The following is a 15556-nucleotide window of genomic DNA, read 5'->3' as shown; positions in this document are numbered from 1 at the left end:
TCGCTCCTCAACAGCTCTCCCCCCGGCGTAGCATGCGTAGCCTCCTTGGCCACGACGACGAGCTTGCTTACAGGTCTTCTAAACACGCCGCTCCTTGTTCGTACCTCTGCCACCCGCACAGCGCCATCGGGGCCGGCATGAGTGCGCACTACGACACCCATCGGCCATGTGTTGCGGGGCAACGTGTGGTCTATGATTACAACCACGTCGCCTTCTAGTACGCGCCTTGCTGTGTTTCGTGGCTCGCCGCGTGGTACCAGCGTGGGTAAATACTCTTTCACCCAGCGCTGCCAGAAATGATCCGCGAGCGCTTGACTCGCTCGCCACATCTGCCGGTCTTGCACGTCGCATTGTGTCGTCGTAGGTAGGCCCGCCGATGAGCCCAACAGGAAATGGTTAGGCGTAAGCGCCTCCGGGTCGTGCGGGTCGACGCTCACATGCGTCAACGGTCGTGCGTTGACGGAAAACTCGGCCTCCGTAAGTAGCGTGTGTAGTAACTCCTCGCTGGGGGCCCTCTCGTGAAGCGTAGCGCCGAGCGCCGTCTTGATGGAGCGTACTAGCCGCTCCCACGCGCCGCCTTGATTCGGCGCGCCCGGCGGTATGAAACGCCACTCGGTGCGGTGTCGCAACGCTTCTTCGCTCAGTGCCGCTGCCCACTCGCCGTGTGCTTTCTTTAATTCTTCACTGGCGCCTTTGAAGTTAGTCCCATTGTCAGAGTAAATGAGACGCGGCCAGCCTCTACGCGCCGCCATACGTCTTAGCGCCATGATTGCGGAGTCGGTAGACAGCGATGCGACGATTTCGATGTGTACGGCGCGTGACGTGAGACATGTAAATAACGCGCCCCACCGCTTTTCACGCCGTCTTCCAATTTTCACTTGCATTGGTCCAAAATAATCCACTCCACAGTTAGTGAAAGGTCTGTGAAATGCATCTAATCGTGCGCGAGGCAAGTCCCCTTTGGCTGGGACTTGTGGTTTCGTACGTCGCACTTGACACAACGCGCAGCTTCTCGCGACGGCACGTACTGTTGGTCGCAAGTGTATGATCCAATACAATTGCCTTAGGTCGTTGGTCACACGCTCCCTATTTGCGTGTCCCGCTGCGCAGTGTTCTTTTAGAACTAGCAGTCGTGTGACTCGATGTCGGCCGTCTAGAATAATCGGTCGCTTCGTTTCGACCGGCGCCGTAGCCGCGTCGATGCGCCCTCTCACTCGCACGATTCCTTCTTCTAATACTGGGTCTAACTTGAATAATTTGCTCGATTTGGTGACTGAGCGCGCTTCCTGTAGTCTCTTTATATCGTCGCCAAAGCTATCGTGCTGTGCGCGCTGAATGAGCATTCGCTCTGCGCTTTGAATGTGGCGATACTCCATCTTTGTAGCGGTGCGTTTAATACGCACGTCTATGAAGGTTAACACACGCGCTATAGTACGCACTAACGTTTCGTATTTTGAGAAACGTGCGGGGTCTGGCAGCCAGTTGTACAAGGTAGGCCGCTCGTCGATGTGTAGTACGTCCACGTCGTCCTCTTCGTACTCCTCACGTTCGGTGGGCCACCGTTCTTCGTCTTCGTTTAGGAAATCCGGTCCGTAAAACCATCTACGTAGGTCTACGTCGACGTTGGAAAGTCTCGTAGCGTCGTCCGCGACGTTATGCTGCGTAGGCAGCCATCGCCACTCGGTCTTGTTGGTTAGCTCGGCTATCTCACCGAGCCTGTGTGCGACGAACGGAGTGTAGCGTTTCGCGTCGTTCCTCACCCATTGGACGACGGTTGAGGAGTCCGTCCAATAGACCGTACGTTTGATCTCGCAGCGATGTTCCCGCTTTATCGTATCGGCGAGTCTCGCGCCGATAACCGCCGCTTGTAGCTCTAGACGCGGTATGGTTTGTGTGCGTCGGGGAGCTACCTTTGCTTTAGCCGCAATCAATTTGATGTTGTAGCTGCCGTCGTCTTTGAGCGTACGCCAATACGCGACTGCAGCGTAGGCCTGTTCGCTCGCGTCACAGAAAACATGTAGCTCGACGCCCCGCGCCTTCGTAGCGTCGTAGCACCGTCGTAGGCGTAGCTTGCTGACTTGTTTCAATTGTGCAAGCCAATCCGCAAATAACTCGCCCTCCTCTGCCGGTATCGCTTCGTCCCACGATATCTGAAGGCGCCACAAGCTTTGTAGTATAATCTTCGCCCGTATAGTGAAGTGGCTTAGAAGTCCCAGCGGGTCGTAGATAGACATGACAGCGCTGAGTGCTTCCCTCTTTGTCGGCGGTCGCTCTCGCTCTCGCACCTCCGCCGGCACGCGATTCATAGATGTATTGAATCCCAATTCGTCTCGTACGGCGTCCCATATGAGGCCGAGTATTTTGGGCGTTGGTTGTGAGCCGCCTAGCTGAGTCGGCGCGGTGGCGAGCAGCTCTTGCGGTATATTTCGCAATACGCACTCGTTACTCGCGCTCCACCCACGCAATGTGAAGCCTGCCACAGCGTGCACTTTTCTTGTTTCTTCTACGGCTCTGCACGCCTCTTCTACGTTGTCGTAGCTAACGACCATGTCGTCCATATAATGGCCGTTTGTGATAGCCTCCCACGCCAACGGATACTTTTTGGCGTGGGTTTGTGCGTTATGATTACGCACGTAGTGTGCCATGAATGGCGAGCTCGCTGCGCCGAAGATCATCGATGTCATCTTGTACTGTTGCGGTGGTGAATCACGCTTATCACCTCTCCACAGAAATTGTTGTGCAGGCTGATCTTCAGGGCGAATCTTGATTCGTAAGAACATTTCTTGCACGTCCGCTGTTACTGCCACGCTTCCTTCTCTAAACCGGAAGAGTATGCCCGGTAGAGATAGCAACATGTCGGGTCCCTCTAACAACTCGTCGTTGAGACAAACTCCGTAGCTTTTCGCCGCCGCATCGAACACGAGTCTGTGTTTGCCGGGCTTGTTCGGGTTGGTAACGGCAAAATGCGGCAAGTACCAACACACGTTGCTTTTTGCTTCCGATCCGTCGCACGGTACCGCGTATCCTTTTGCAAATAAATTATTTATTTGTCGCGTGTACTCGTCGGCAAACTCCGGTGACGCGTCCATTTTCCTTTCGATGTTTGTTAGGCGACGAAGCGCGTTGTTGTAGCTGAGAGGCATGATAGTGTTGTCTCTTTTCCACGGTAGTCCGACTTCATAACCATTTTCTATTTGTTTTATAGTTTGTTGAACTATCTCTGTGGCTCTTGCGTCGGCGTCGCTAATGCGTGGTTTGTTAGCGATGCATAAGGCTTCTATTTTGAAATGTTCGGCGACCATGTCGTGCAGTCGCTCGTCGAGTTGTTGTTGATGCTCGCTGTCGTGCACGTGTAGCACATTATTTTTGTTTATAAGTGCTCTCTGAGGTGCGGTTCCGTGCACCACCCAGCCGAGTTGTGTTCTTGACGCGGCCGGTTCGTCGGGACCGCCCGTGCGCAGCTCACGCGATACGATGCATTCCCAGTGATCTGTACCAATTAGCAGGCCCGCGTGCGCTCGTTCGTAACACACTTCATCGGTGGGTATATCGCGCAAATGTTCATACCGGAGAAGCGAGTTCGGTATGGCTTGTTGATGAAGTTTTAGATTTTTCATCGTTCGCGCTTTCACCGTGTGTGTGATGTCTTCGTTGTTTCCTTTTAGTTGAATGGAAACTAATTTGCTGCTTTTCTCATTTTGTTCCATGTTCGCCCCGTGTATGCAAAGAGGCAATGTGGGGCCCTCTGCGCCGATTTGACGAGCGATATCCTCGTCTATGAGAGATATAGTCGATCCCTCATCCAATAGCGCATGAGTTTTGATCTCCCCCCGTGGACCAACCACGGTGACGGGACACATCTTCAGTAACACGCTGCGTCGATGTGTAGTCGCGCGGTCCGCAACCGACATAACGGTTTCTTCCGCAGGTGTCGACGGCTCCTCCCTCGGTGCTTCGTTATGCAATGACGAATGATGTGAGCGCTGGCATTCGTTTACGCCGCACAACTTCGCCTTACAGAAATTGCGTCTGTGCTTCCTTGTAGCACATTTAAAACAAATTCCCTTTTGTTTTACTAGCGCCCATCGCTCGTTTACGCTGAGTTTTGTGTATTGCGGGCACGCAGTGAGTTCGTGGTCACGCCCACAACACGGACATGTTTTTTCTTTCTTTTCTTCATTTGTTGATACAATATTGAAGACTGCAGTTTTCCTTCGTGACGCAGGTTTCGACGTTGTTGTCGTAGCGTTGCTCATAGGCGCGTACGTGTATCGCAGCGCCTGATCTGCCTCTCGCATGAGGAAGCGAGATAGCACGATGATTTCTGGATCTATCGTTCCCTCTTGTGTGAACGCATAGTCGCACCAACGCGATCGAATATGTGGACTTAGCTTGTCCAACACCTCTCTCGCTAGCATTGGATTAAATAGATATCCTTTGCGGTCGATCGTTTGTATTGTGCAGACTATATTCTGTAGCTTAACGGCGAAGCTATTCAATTCTTTCGCCGATGTCCCCGGCCTCGGCATTTTCTTTAATTCGTCCAATGCTCTATCGATGAGTATCTCCGGCCGTCCGAAGCATTGTTCGAGTGTTCGGATTATCAGTGCAGGCGACGTCGCGGTGTGTAGTAATGCCGCCACGGCGTCTCTTGCTTCGCCTCTCAGACACGAGCGTAATCGTTGAATATTTTCCGCGTCTGAGACGTTGTACATTTCTGTCGTGTCTTTGAATGCAGCGCGAAACGGCAGCCACTCTTCAATAGCGCCCGCGTATATTGGGAGCTCTACGTGGCGCAGCCGCGGTCGTGCCATTTTCTCTAACGACGCTGCTAACTGTTCGATGCCCGTTCGGGACTTAGTCGGCGTGGGAGATCGCCCTCGTTGCACGCCGAACCGTAGCTGTCTTTCGTCTTTGTTCGGCTCCCCCCGTGTGTTTATGGGGTTCGCCTGTAGCCAGTCGTCCACCTTCTGATGTTCATCTTGTGCGGTGGTGGTGTCTTCTTGTAGATTTTCTTCCTCTATTGCCGACACCTCGACTTGAAGACGCTTCTTTACGAGCTCTTTTTCAAGCTCGAGCTCCTTGCGGTGAATGGCCGCGAGTTTTTCCGCCGCCTCTAATTCCGCCATTTTAATTCGTGTGGCCGTGCTCCCCGTGGACCGTGCCGATCTGACGGACCTTGTAGGTGATCGCCGCCGTGGTTGCGCTACGTCAGCCGACTCGGTGGCTGTGGTAGTCCTCAACTCCGACGGTGAGGCCGGAGGGTCGAGTATTAAGCGTCGAGCCCTCTCCTGCCGCACTTGTTCCATAGCCCGGTCTTCCATGTCCGCGGCTTCGCCCTGGCTGCGTGTGACGACCATGCTTCGATATTAACCCGTAGATATCGATGGCTTCTTCTTCCAGTAGGGTTTCAGCTCGCTCGTACTTTTGATCCGGTGCTCGATGGACCACTGAATATTGTGGACTGTATGTAGGTTGATGAAAACTCAGTTTCTTCCTTGATAGCTTTTATTCCTCCAAACTTGATCTCAAATTTACAACAAAATCTCACTTTATTTAAACAATTTACAATGGTATAATAACATAGGTGGCTAAACAGCCGTGGGAAACGATATTGCGGGGCGGAAGCACCCCCGCCGTCGCCTACGCGCGCGCCGTCGACTACCGGGTTTAGTTCCGGTTCCGCGCGTTCAACGCGAGCCGGACGCCTCGTTGTCTGGCCGCTCGTCGCTCCTCAACACATGGGTAATATTCATTTTTCTACAAATTAAAAAATACGTCTTTATTAAAATTTATTATTGCTAGAAATTACATAACTAAAAGATCATACCACTTAAAGTTCGGTTTAGATTTCTGTAAATACTCCAATTACCTGGCGGCTTCGTCCTGACCAAAAGCGGAACAGAAGGCGGCGAAGTTCCCGCTCGAGAATGTGCAACAGCCCGTACAGAATACTTGGCACCACACGCGAGAGCTCTTAGTACTACATTGGTTGCTTCCCCGCCAGTTTCTATTCTGTGCTCTTCTGTGTCTATACGGGAAGTTTGTTCAGCGTCACTGTCGTCTTCTCGGACACGCACCCACCAGATTGTGAAACCTTTACGTAATACATACTTCTTCATAGGTAGAATTTATAATGCTGCTAGAGTTTTTCAAACGGGGTGAAAAATAGACTTTGGATATCGCTAATGATAAAGAGGGGTAAATTTACTAGTTTAATCTATGGAAGTATTGACCCGATTAAAGAATATATATCTTTGAAATTTCTGAGATATTTTTGAAGTGAAAACTTCTTTAGCGGCGTTGAGCACTTTTTCTGTAATGGGTATAAAATCTTAAACTCGCGTCAGGACACGTGACCTGATCGAAAAAGCTTAAGACGGATTTTTTTAGCCCTTATATTCCATGCGTAAGACGGATACCATTCCAAAATATAAAACATGCTGAACATTAATAATCAAGTTTTCACTTCTGCCGGCACTCCCGGAGTGCAACCCGTCTTTTTTTTACATTAAATTAATCTTCGTCTTTTAAAGATGGAAAATCGATAGAATTTTAGTTACTATCACTAGTAGTGTTACAGTTGCTGCTCCAGCGAAAGATTTGGTCCACTTACCATGCGGTGGAGCAGTGACATGATGCGAAGTTCTCCAGGACACTTTAGCCTCTCGATGATCTGCATGTTCCAGGGTCAGAGTGGGAGCTGCTGGTGGAACGACACATTCCACACGATATGTGACCTCCTCCGAGCCATAAGTATTCCGAGCTGAGCACGTGTAGTTGCCGCTCGTTGATGCGTCCACGTCTATTAATAACATTTATTGATTTGTATGAAGTATTGAGGAAGTTTATTTTGGTGTTTGGTATGTTTCTTTATAGCGTTTCTTAAATATTTGTCAGGAATGTTAGAGAATTTTCGGGCAGTACGATGAAAATATTATTTTGTATTTTATACTTATTATTTTGATCGTTTTATACCAATAGAGATTTTTGATCAACCAGGAATTAGAACCTGCATTACGATTATCGTCAGTAACTTTTTAGTAATGTGTTCAAGTTTTAGACAAAATTGAATCAACATTTTTTTGTAAAAATTGTGACTTGTACCCATTAGTTACAAAGTCTTTTTATAAATTGTTATTTTTGTGTGCATTGTACAAAAAAGTGAATTTTTAATAATTTATAAATTGCGCATTAAGTTGTTGAGTCTAGCTAGTACACGTACCATGTATAACAAGATGTCCCATCGGCGTGAGATGCGCTCTCGGGTCGTGTGTGAGCGGTCGGTCGGCGCGCAGCCAGCGGGCCCGCGGCGCCGGCTCCCCGCGCCACGCGCACGCGAGCCGGACCGCGCGCCCGCATTGTACCCGTGTCCATACACCGAAGGATAACACGCGGACTGCCGCTAGAGTGGTGGTTTGTGATTTGATATAGTCATACAGATAAAAATTTTGCAATTGAACATATTGTTAATGTATTTTATTAATTAATAGATCTCGGGTCGTGTGTGAGCGGACGGTCGGCGCGCAGCCAGCGGGCCCGCATTGTACCCGTGTCCATACACCGAATGATAGCACGCGGACTGCCGCTAGAGTGGTGGTTTGTGATTTGATATAGATATAGTTGGCCATATCTAGAAACGATTTCTTATCATTGATCTGCTCAAACCACATCATGATGTGGCCAATAGACATTCAACCATTTCATGAAATGCGACCATTTCACGAAATGATCGATCATTTCATGAAATGAGCAAATCAACGATATGGCCACGACATAGACATACAGATAAAAATTTTGTAATTGAAGATATTGTTAATGTATTTTATTAATTAATAGAGAGCAATTAACAATTGGTAAACACCATTTAAAATATAATTAATTTAGCTTACATTTATCTCATAACTTCATAGATAACTCATTTTAGTTACCTACCATGATAAAAACTTGTAAAAACTAAAATTTTAACGTACTTAAATCAAATACAAAATAAGCAATAAGAAGAACAGAAACACATTGTTCAGTGGCGTTATTATTATTTAATCAGAATTATTAATTAAAAATATTTCCGTTCTAGGTACTTACTCAAATTAAATATTTTTAAATGTAAGTAATGTCACAGTAAACACAAAGAAAGAAAAGCACACTAAATACCTCTAGACGTAGTGGTAGCTGGTTGTGGTGCAGAAGGCTCCCCCTCCCCCGCAGCGGAATGCGCGGCAACCCACGCTTCATATGTCGCTCCTTCAGATAGAGAACGCAGTTCTGTGTAACCCCCCAAACCCACTATAACTTCTGTGTCTTCTGCTTGCACTGTGGTTGTCTGTGGCGGTCGATCTCTAAAACCACTTTGTATGTGAAAAGATGAAAAAGAATCTAATTTATGGATATTCTAAAATTGTCGGTAAAATAGAGCGGTAGGACTAGAGTTGGAAATCCGTAGACATACGTATATTTATGTGTGATCCGACCTATACCTGTGCCTAAACATAATTTAATACGTTCCTAGTATAACCTAATTTTGTTGTATATTTAATCAATGTTTAATATAATAAATGGGCAGTCATATTCGACATTTTGTTGTTTTAATACGTATCGTAATAGGTATGAGCATAAAATTGCCAATCTTCAATGTGTTCAAATTTTCTGTATGAGCTCTGTGTTGAAATCGAATAAATATTCGAAATAAAAGATAAAAGACTTTTCCAAGCAAAAAAGGTTCTCTAAACCACTTACACTCCATAAACATTTGGTTTCGATATGCCTGAGCATTTGTTACAAGACCGAAAGAATCGAGCCTTTCAAATAGACTATTGAGTCCTCTTGAAGCTAAAAGCATGTGAACGATCTCACTACAGACTCAAATACTACGTAAAAGTACTCTAGAATAAATGTACAGCCATAATAATATTTCTCTATACAGCTGTAAAAACATATTTAAATTATAGTTGTATTTTACTTATTCAGACGGTATTATACAATGTATTATAAAATATATGAATAAGCACTCTAGGACTGCCGCGGTAAAGCTATTGCATAATGATCGCATCGCTGTGCCGGTTGGGGGGGGGGGTGTTAGGGTCTTTTCGTTACGAAATTTTTACAGCAGTAGCTTAATAACGAACTTGTTGCTATTTTTTTTACTAACGACTACACCGAGCACAGAACATATTATGTATATACCTACTCAGGGGAGACACCGAGGCTAAACAAAATGTATATTATAAAGTCATTTAATATTAGGTACCTATATGAAAAATGTTTCACTTATGAATATAAATGTAATTTAAATAAAACTTAAGTTATTTATCGGGACTCACCTTCCCAATTCTCGATAGAATACTGTATAGTACAGTATGGGCCCATTCGGTCGACTTGGTGGTAGCCAACTAACGGCAAGCGATGTTATAGAAGTAGCTGCCACCTTTACAGCAGCTGGTGGTCCTGGAACTGTTTCTTTGGTTAAAAAAGAACCATCTTATCTTAAAATGTGCGGAGTATGCTTATATTTTCTTTTGCTCTCTGTGAATTACTATCTTTTTGATTCGCAACTTAATAAATGTAATGATTGTTTAATTTGAATGAATCGATGGAAAAGGTAACTGGGCGCAAGTGAGTTGTTAATAATTTCAATATTTCAAAAAAGAGCAGCTTTTATTTTGAGACCTTAAGTCTTAGATTTGTTTGTTTACTTGATTAACTATACATTTTAATAAAAAACAGATAAACAAAAACGAAGAAATTGACGAAAGAATTGATTGTGAATAATGGATTGTTGATAATTGAAAATCCCACATATTCTAGATTAAGGTAACCCACAATATGGCCACTTAATTGAGTGAGCGGTCACATGCTTAATTTACGTTCTGTAAACATGGTATGGTAACCGATAGCGATAGGATTCAAGTTAATTTACATTTTAAAGCGGAATTCTTGATGAACGATGAATGATGTCGTTACTCAATCACGCTCGTGAAGTAAATTGGATGAAATTTAATGAATACATTATATTATTCATAGCTTTCATATTGTTATTATAAAGGGTGCAATGCATTAACAATACCCATTCATTCCGGAATAGAATGGAAATTGAGAGGAGTAAATAAAACAAAATTTCCGGAATAACTTAATTAGCAATAATATTGTTGATTAATATAAATGTTTTCAGCATAATTTTCCTTTTAAACAAACGGAACGGTAAATAAATAACAAAAGCGCCGGTTCAATTCATAATATGAGCATTATTTATGTAAACATAATATTATTATGCAGCATTATTGAATACCATAGTTTTGTAACCAATTCCGATACCTGTTTTGATTCATTAAAATTATGAAACTATCTTATAGGCATCTATGTGAATTGATAATGGCAAATGTCATGAAAAAATTCTCTGACCATGCTTAAATAAATGTACATTCTGTTCAGGCTCTTCATATCCATATGTTGTCGTAAGATTGTAAAAAACTGTTAGATTATAATGGCGAGAGATTATCCGATGCCAAATGGCTTTTGCATTCAATTTAATGTATTATTTTCCCTCATACTATAATGTGAATACATCGTAGTTATGTATTATGCAGAGAATTTACTTCTCCAACATCGGTACTCGGTCAGGTTCAGGTTGCGAGTCAACTGAGCCTCGCTATTAAGACATATGTAGGTACATAATGATAATATGATGTTGGGTGTTTTGTACGGATAGATAAAAAACTATTATGTACGATGTTATCATCTTACTTTGTTGTGCATTGCGTAAGAAGAAAGAAAAGGTTCATACATTCTCGGTGCAAATGCGCAAAATGTATTGGCGTATCTTGTTACATGCTGCAATTATCAAATGTTACAAATTATCTTGTAGCGTTAGACGCGGGTCAAACACAAGCGGCGCGGGCGCGGGCGTGCCATAAGCGCACCTCTTCAATCTGTTTTGCACTACGTCCTTCTTCTACATTTTGCATGAAAGAACTTTGGAAAGGCGTTGAGACGGTACGCCACGGTTGTGCCACGGTTGCGCCGCCTTTCCAAAGTAGTTACGCGATGTATGCGTCAAAGTCATTTCACTTACCATCCTGCTGCGTGGTGCAGTGTATGGGCAGCGCGGGCACGCCGTCCCCCGCGGCGGTGTACGCGAGTGCCTGCACCGTGTAGTTGCAGTGCGGGCGCAGCGCCAGCAGCAGCGTCTCCACGCCCGCCACGCGCTTCACCTCGGCCGCGGCGAGCGCCCCCCCGCCCGAGCCCCCGCCCCGCACCTCCCACTCCAGCCAGTCTGCCGCTGCCGACAAGCAACTGCCGTCCTTGAGCTACGCACCTACTACATATGCACTAGGCACGGCTTCATGAATATACTATAACATCCATCCCTTCTTCCAAAATTAAACGCTTTGTGTAAATCACATTCCACCCAGTCTACTCCTGCCGACAAGCAACTGCCGTCTGCCGTCCTTGAGCTACGCACCTACTACGTATGCACTAGGCACGGCTTCTCGAATATACTATAACATCCATCAATTCTTCCAAAATTCCACGCTTTGTATAAATCACATTCCACCCAGTCTACTCCTGCCGACAAGAAACTGCCGTCCTTGAGCTACGCACCTACTACACGGGCACGCTTCACATAAACAATACTTTTTCTTTATCGCACCGGTCCAGTTAGTTGGTACTGTCGACCGACAGCCGACCTTTGATTTAACACACCGATGTGCAAATACGTAAAAGATGATGGCGATTTTATACGTGTACACGTGGTAGAGTAATTACCGTCCTTCAGCTACGCACGTCTCTACGCAGTACGCACCCACTACGTACTCGTAGTAGGTGCGTAGAGCCGAACGTATTAGTAGGTGCGTTAAATGTATGTGATTATTCTCTTTACCAAGTTCATAGATCCATCGACATAGCATCCATCCATTATTCTATTCATGTTTATTTTTATTTTTTACACCTCCTATTCTAGCCAGCCTGCCAAACTTGAGCTACGTGCCGGGTACCGGCTACTATGTATGATTGTATGCAGGCTTCATACTTTGGAAGTTATGTTCGTGAATTAGCACATTAGTATATTTATCCTATGTATCAAATTTTATTCAAAACCAATCAGCTATTTTAACTGTTAGAGATCCATCCATACATATTTCATACAAATACGATCAACTATTTTTACGTAATGGAATATCATCTATCCACCCTCACAAACTTTCACGTTTATTATATCAGTAAAACTTAGTTTTTTTTGTTATACAATGTACAGTGTACACGCATTTTTCGTTGTTGGTGTCTAATAATGTTTAATTTATTGCTATATTTATTTTTATGAGTTTATCGTGTGGTCCCATTGAGAGCGATTTTTGAATAATAATTGTTTTTACGTTTTAATATTATTGTTACTATTTGATAGCACATGAACGACAGCAGATCAACCACATATTGCCAACACATCACAAATTAAAAAATAAAATTAAAATAGACATTTACATTTTATTATCACCATTAGATCACGAAACTTTATTTTACACCAACATTATGATAAATACACTTTACATAAATCAAATAAATATCAAAACAACATTTACTCACTATGCTCAGGGCGGTACAGTAGCTTGTATCCCAGTAGAGCGCCGTGATGCGCATGCGCAGGCGGTGGAGACCATTCCACTTTGATACTTTGTGGTGATACGGCTCTGCAGCGAACCGCTCGGGGACCTTCTGATGGTACTAAACGGGGAATAAAATAATAGTGGTATGTGTATGGAAATAAACATGAGAAAAAAAAAAATATCAAAACTATTCAAAAAATATTTAAGATTTTTTTTGCATCTTAGTAGTAATAAATATTAATTGGTAATGTCTTACCACTTTCTTTGGTTAATGTATTCACAGGTGCGGTTGCTGGACCAGCGCCTGCACTATTGAATGCTCTGACGCTAACTGAATACCTGCAAAATAATCTCATCTTGTAATTTAATGCAAAATAAAACTTGACACAAAATATGACTTTTTCACTGTACAAAAAAACTTACACAGGTACTAAAAATACTTAAAATTTGAATATTTTAAGAATAATACATACAATCTCACCTAGTGTAATGCTCCAAGCCTTCAATAACGTACTTTGTGACTTGTCCCCTTACGGTAGAAAACTCCATCCCCACATTTACTCCACTAGCTAAGGAACCATCAGCTGAAGCCCACCACCATACTGTGTAGCCTAGTAGTTCCCCATTCCAGGAAGATTTTGGTGGCGCCTAACATGAGATATACATAAGTATAGAAAAAAAAACAAAACAAGAACTCAACAAAAGAGTCCCGTCTTATCCTTTCAGTACGGGACCCTAAAAACACTTGATTATCATTTTTCGATTGCGACATGCATTTGTTCATTAACTCCATATTTATTTGAATTAAATTAAGAGAGTTAAAAAGCTCTTAATCCTTACCTGCCAGGCAAGTTCAATAGTAGACGGTCGTGGAGCAGACGCCCGTAAACTAATAGGTGGTCTAGAAGGCGGCTCATGTAGCGTCAGAGCGAGTATAGCGCGAGTGTGCGCGGACGCGAACTGCGCGGTCATAGTCCTCGCACGAACCAGATACGCCGTAGCCGGCTCCAAGCCCGAAATCGTAGCCGATTCCGCGCTACGAAACATGAATTTTTATGTCTTTTTACCTCATCGGTCAGTTTTATATACATTTATTTATGAAATGGCGCTGTAAATAAATTATGACCGTGAATACTTTTATGACATAGTTCGTATCGAATTTATTCAGATATTAACATTTACGCAACTTGAATAGTGTGCTGCAAATTTATTTAATATCTAAAAACGTCGTATTATACAAGTATATATACATATAAAATGCTTTAATTTGTATTTTTAAAAAGTTTGAGAACTACAATTTACAAATTTAAGTGACAAAATTCTTAGATATACATGTTTTAAGACACAATATCGTCAAGAAAAACATCAGGTACAGAAATTAATAATTAATAAAAGTAATGCGTAATAGTATAACAAAATACATATTATGTATTTCGTAGAATAACTCAGATGACCTCTGGAATCTAATTAGTTTCTGTCAAGACGATTTATACTTGATTTCTGTTGCGAAAACATTTTGTTTAATGAGAATGAAATGAAATCTTATTTATCTAAAGAAAATAATTTAATAAAATTAAAAATAAGGTACTCATGTAAATTATTTATTTAATTAAAGTTATATAGTGAAATGTACACGATTATTACAACAAAAACAAAACAAATGTTTTACCAACTTCCAGGAGCATTTCAATCTCATAAAATGTTGTTTGATTCTGACATTTTCTGAGGTAAAAATAATAGAAAGTGAAATTGAAATCGAAATCTACTCGACCAAAGATGTCACGATGTCATTGTTATTCTTACATTTTGTCTCAGAAAATATTATTTTCTCTTGTCATTCCCATTTATATTATATTTTTATAAAGAATTTCTGCCAAGTCGAGCCAAACGAAGCGCAATGTATATGATATTACTGTATTGTATATAGATGTGATCTTAGAATATCATAAGTGTCGAAATACATAATAATATGATGTTTTCAATAAACTTATTTCCTGTTTCTATGTGAATTGATATTAGTTACAGCTCCTCCATTCGTACCTACTAATTGAACTCTCTACTAAATATATTTTCAAGAATATAAAAAATACAATTTAATATTAATTAAAAAATATATTTTCTAACACATATTAATATTATTATCACTTAACAATAGCTTTATTGGACAAAATGTTATTAACTGTTCTTATAACTTTGTTATATACTTTTACGATTATTAATTATCGGAAAAACCTTTTTAATTACAAATTAAACGTATTAATATTTCATATCATTACTTGACTATAGATAAATACTTACTCAGTATAAGAATCTATAGAATGTGTAGACACAGAGACGTTGTGTGTTTCTGCGTCTCTCCATACATCGGGACTGGTTGAATCGTGCCTTCTGTATTGAAGCACATAGCCGATAACAGGGGAATTCCCATCGTATGGCCGTCTCCATTGAAGGCGAATAGATCGGGACGTTGTGTCCAGCACGCGAAAGTTTGTGGGCGGTTCTGGTGGTTCTACAAACGAGTATCTCGTTTATTAAATCAGATTATATGTAACGATGATTTAAATATTTTTTCTTTTATAACCGGATTTACATTACGAAATTAGAGTCAAGTTATACTGAAAAAAATCCTTAAACTTATTGCACGACATTATTTTTAATAATCAATAAGGCTTCGGTGTTATTTTTAGGCTAAAATGATCTTGGTTTGTTAATTGTAGTAAACCTGGGTGTAGCGTGTTTCGGTCGCGTGATAGCGAGAGTGAAACAATTACCATACAAATGTCAAATGGTATGATTGTTTATCTTCATTTATTTCTATAAAAAGCTCTGTAGGTGGAATTTAGTTTGATTATATTACAGGCATTATTTAAGAATTCATAACAAAATAAATAAATAATAAATAAATATTATAGGACATTATTACACAAATCGACCTAGACCCACAGTAAGCTCAATTA

The 15556-nt window shown here is 42.5% G+C and overlaps 1 protein-coding gene across 1 annotated transcript in view; it reads right to left on the bottom strand.

The window, feature by feature from the left end:
* Positions 1–15556, bottom strand: part of LOC149900668 (cell adhesion molecule Dscam2-like) — a 62093-nt gene that overhangs the window by 12651 nt on the left and 33886 nt on the right. The window contains exons 19-29 of the mRNA XM_090112434.1: positions 14898–15108; positions 13440–13635; positions 13081–13247; positions 12856–12938; positions 12580–12717; positions 11069–11275; positions 9321–9450; positions 8155–8339; positions 7226–7405; positions 6617–6805; positions 5873–6097 (exon numbers count right to left, since the gene is read on the bottom strand). Of these exons, the coding sequence (XP_089968560.1) occupies positions 5873–6097; positions 6617–6805; positions 7226–7405; positions 8155–8339; positions 9321–9450; positions 11069–11275; positions 12580–12717; positions 12856–12938; positions 13081–13247; positions 13440–13635; positions 14898–15108 (1911 nt within the window). The remainder of the gene's footprint in view (positions 1–5872; positions 6098–6616; positions 6806–7225; positions 7406–8154; positions 8340–9320; positions 9451–11068; positions 11276–12579; positions 12718–12855; positions 12939–13080; positions 13248–13439; positions 13636–14897; positions 15109–15556) is intronic.

This window comes from Colias eurytheme, chromosome 18 (genome assembly GCF_061535395.1).
Source record: "Colias eurytheme isolate Ceu_HAF_F1 chromosome 18, ilColEury1 Martin Lab GWU primary, whole genome shotgun sequence".
Lineage (NCBI taxonomy): Eukaryota > Metazoa > Arthropoda > Insecta > Lepidoptera > Pieridae > Colias > Colias eurytheme.
Note: the sequence above shows the minus strand (reverse complement) of the source record. Positions and strands in the feature narration are given on the sequence as shown.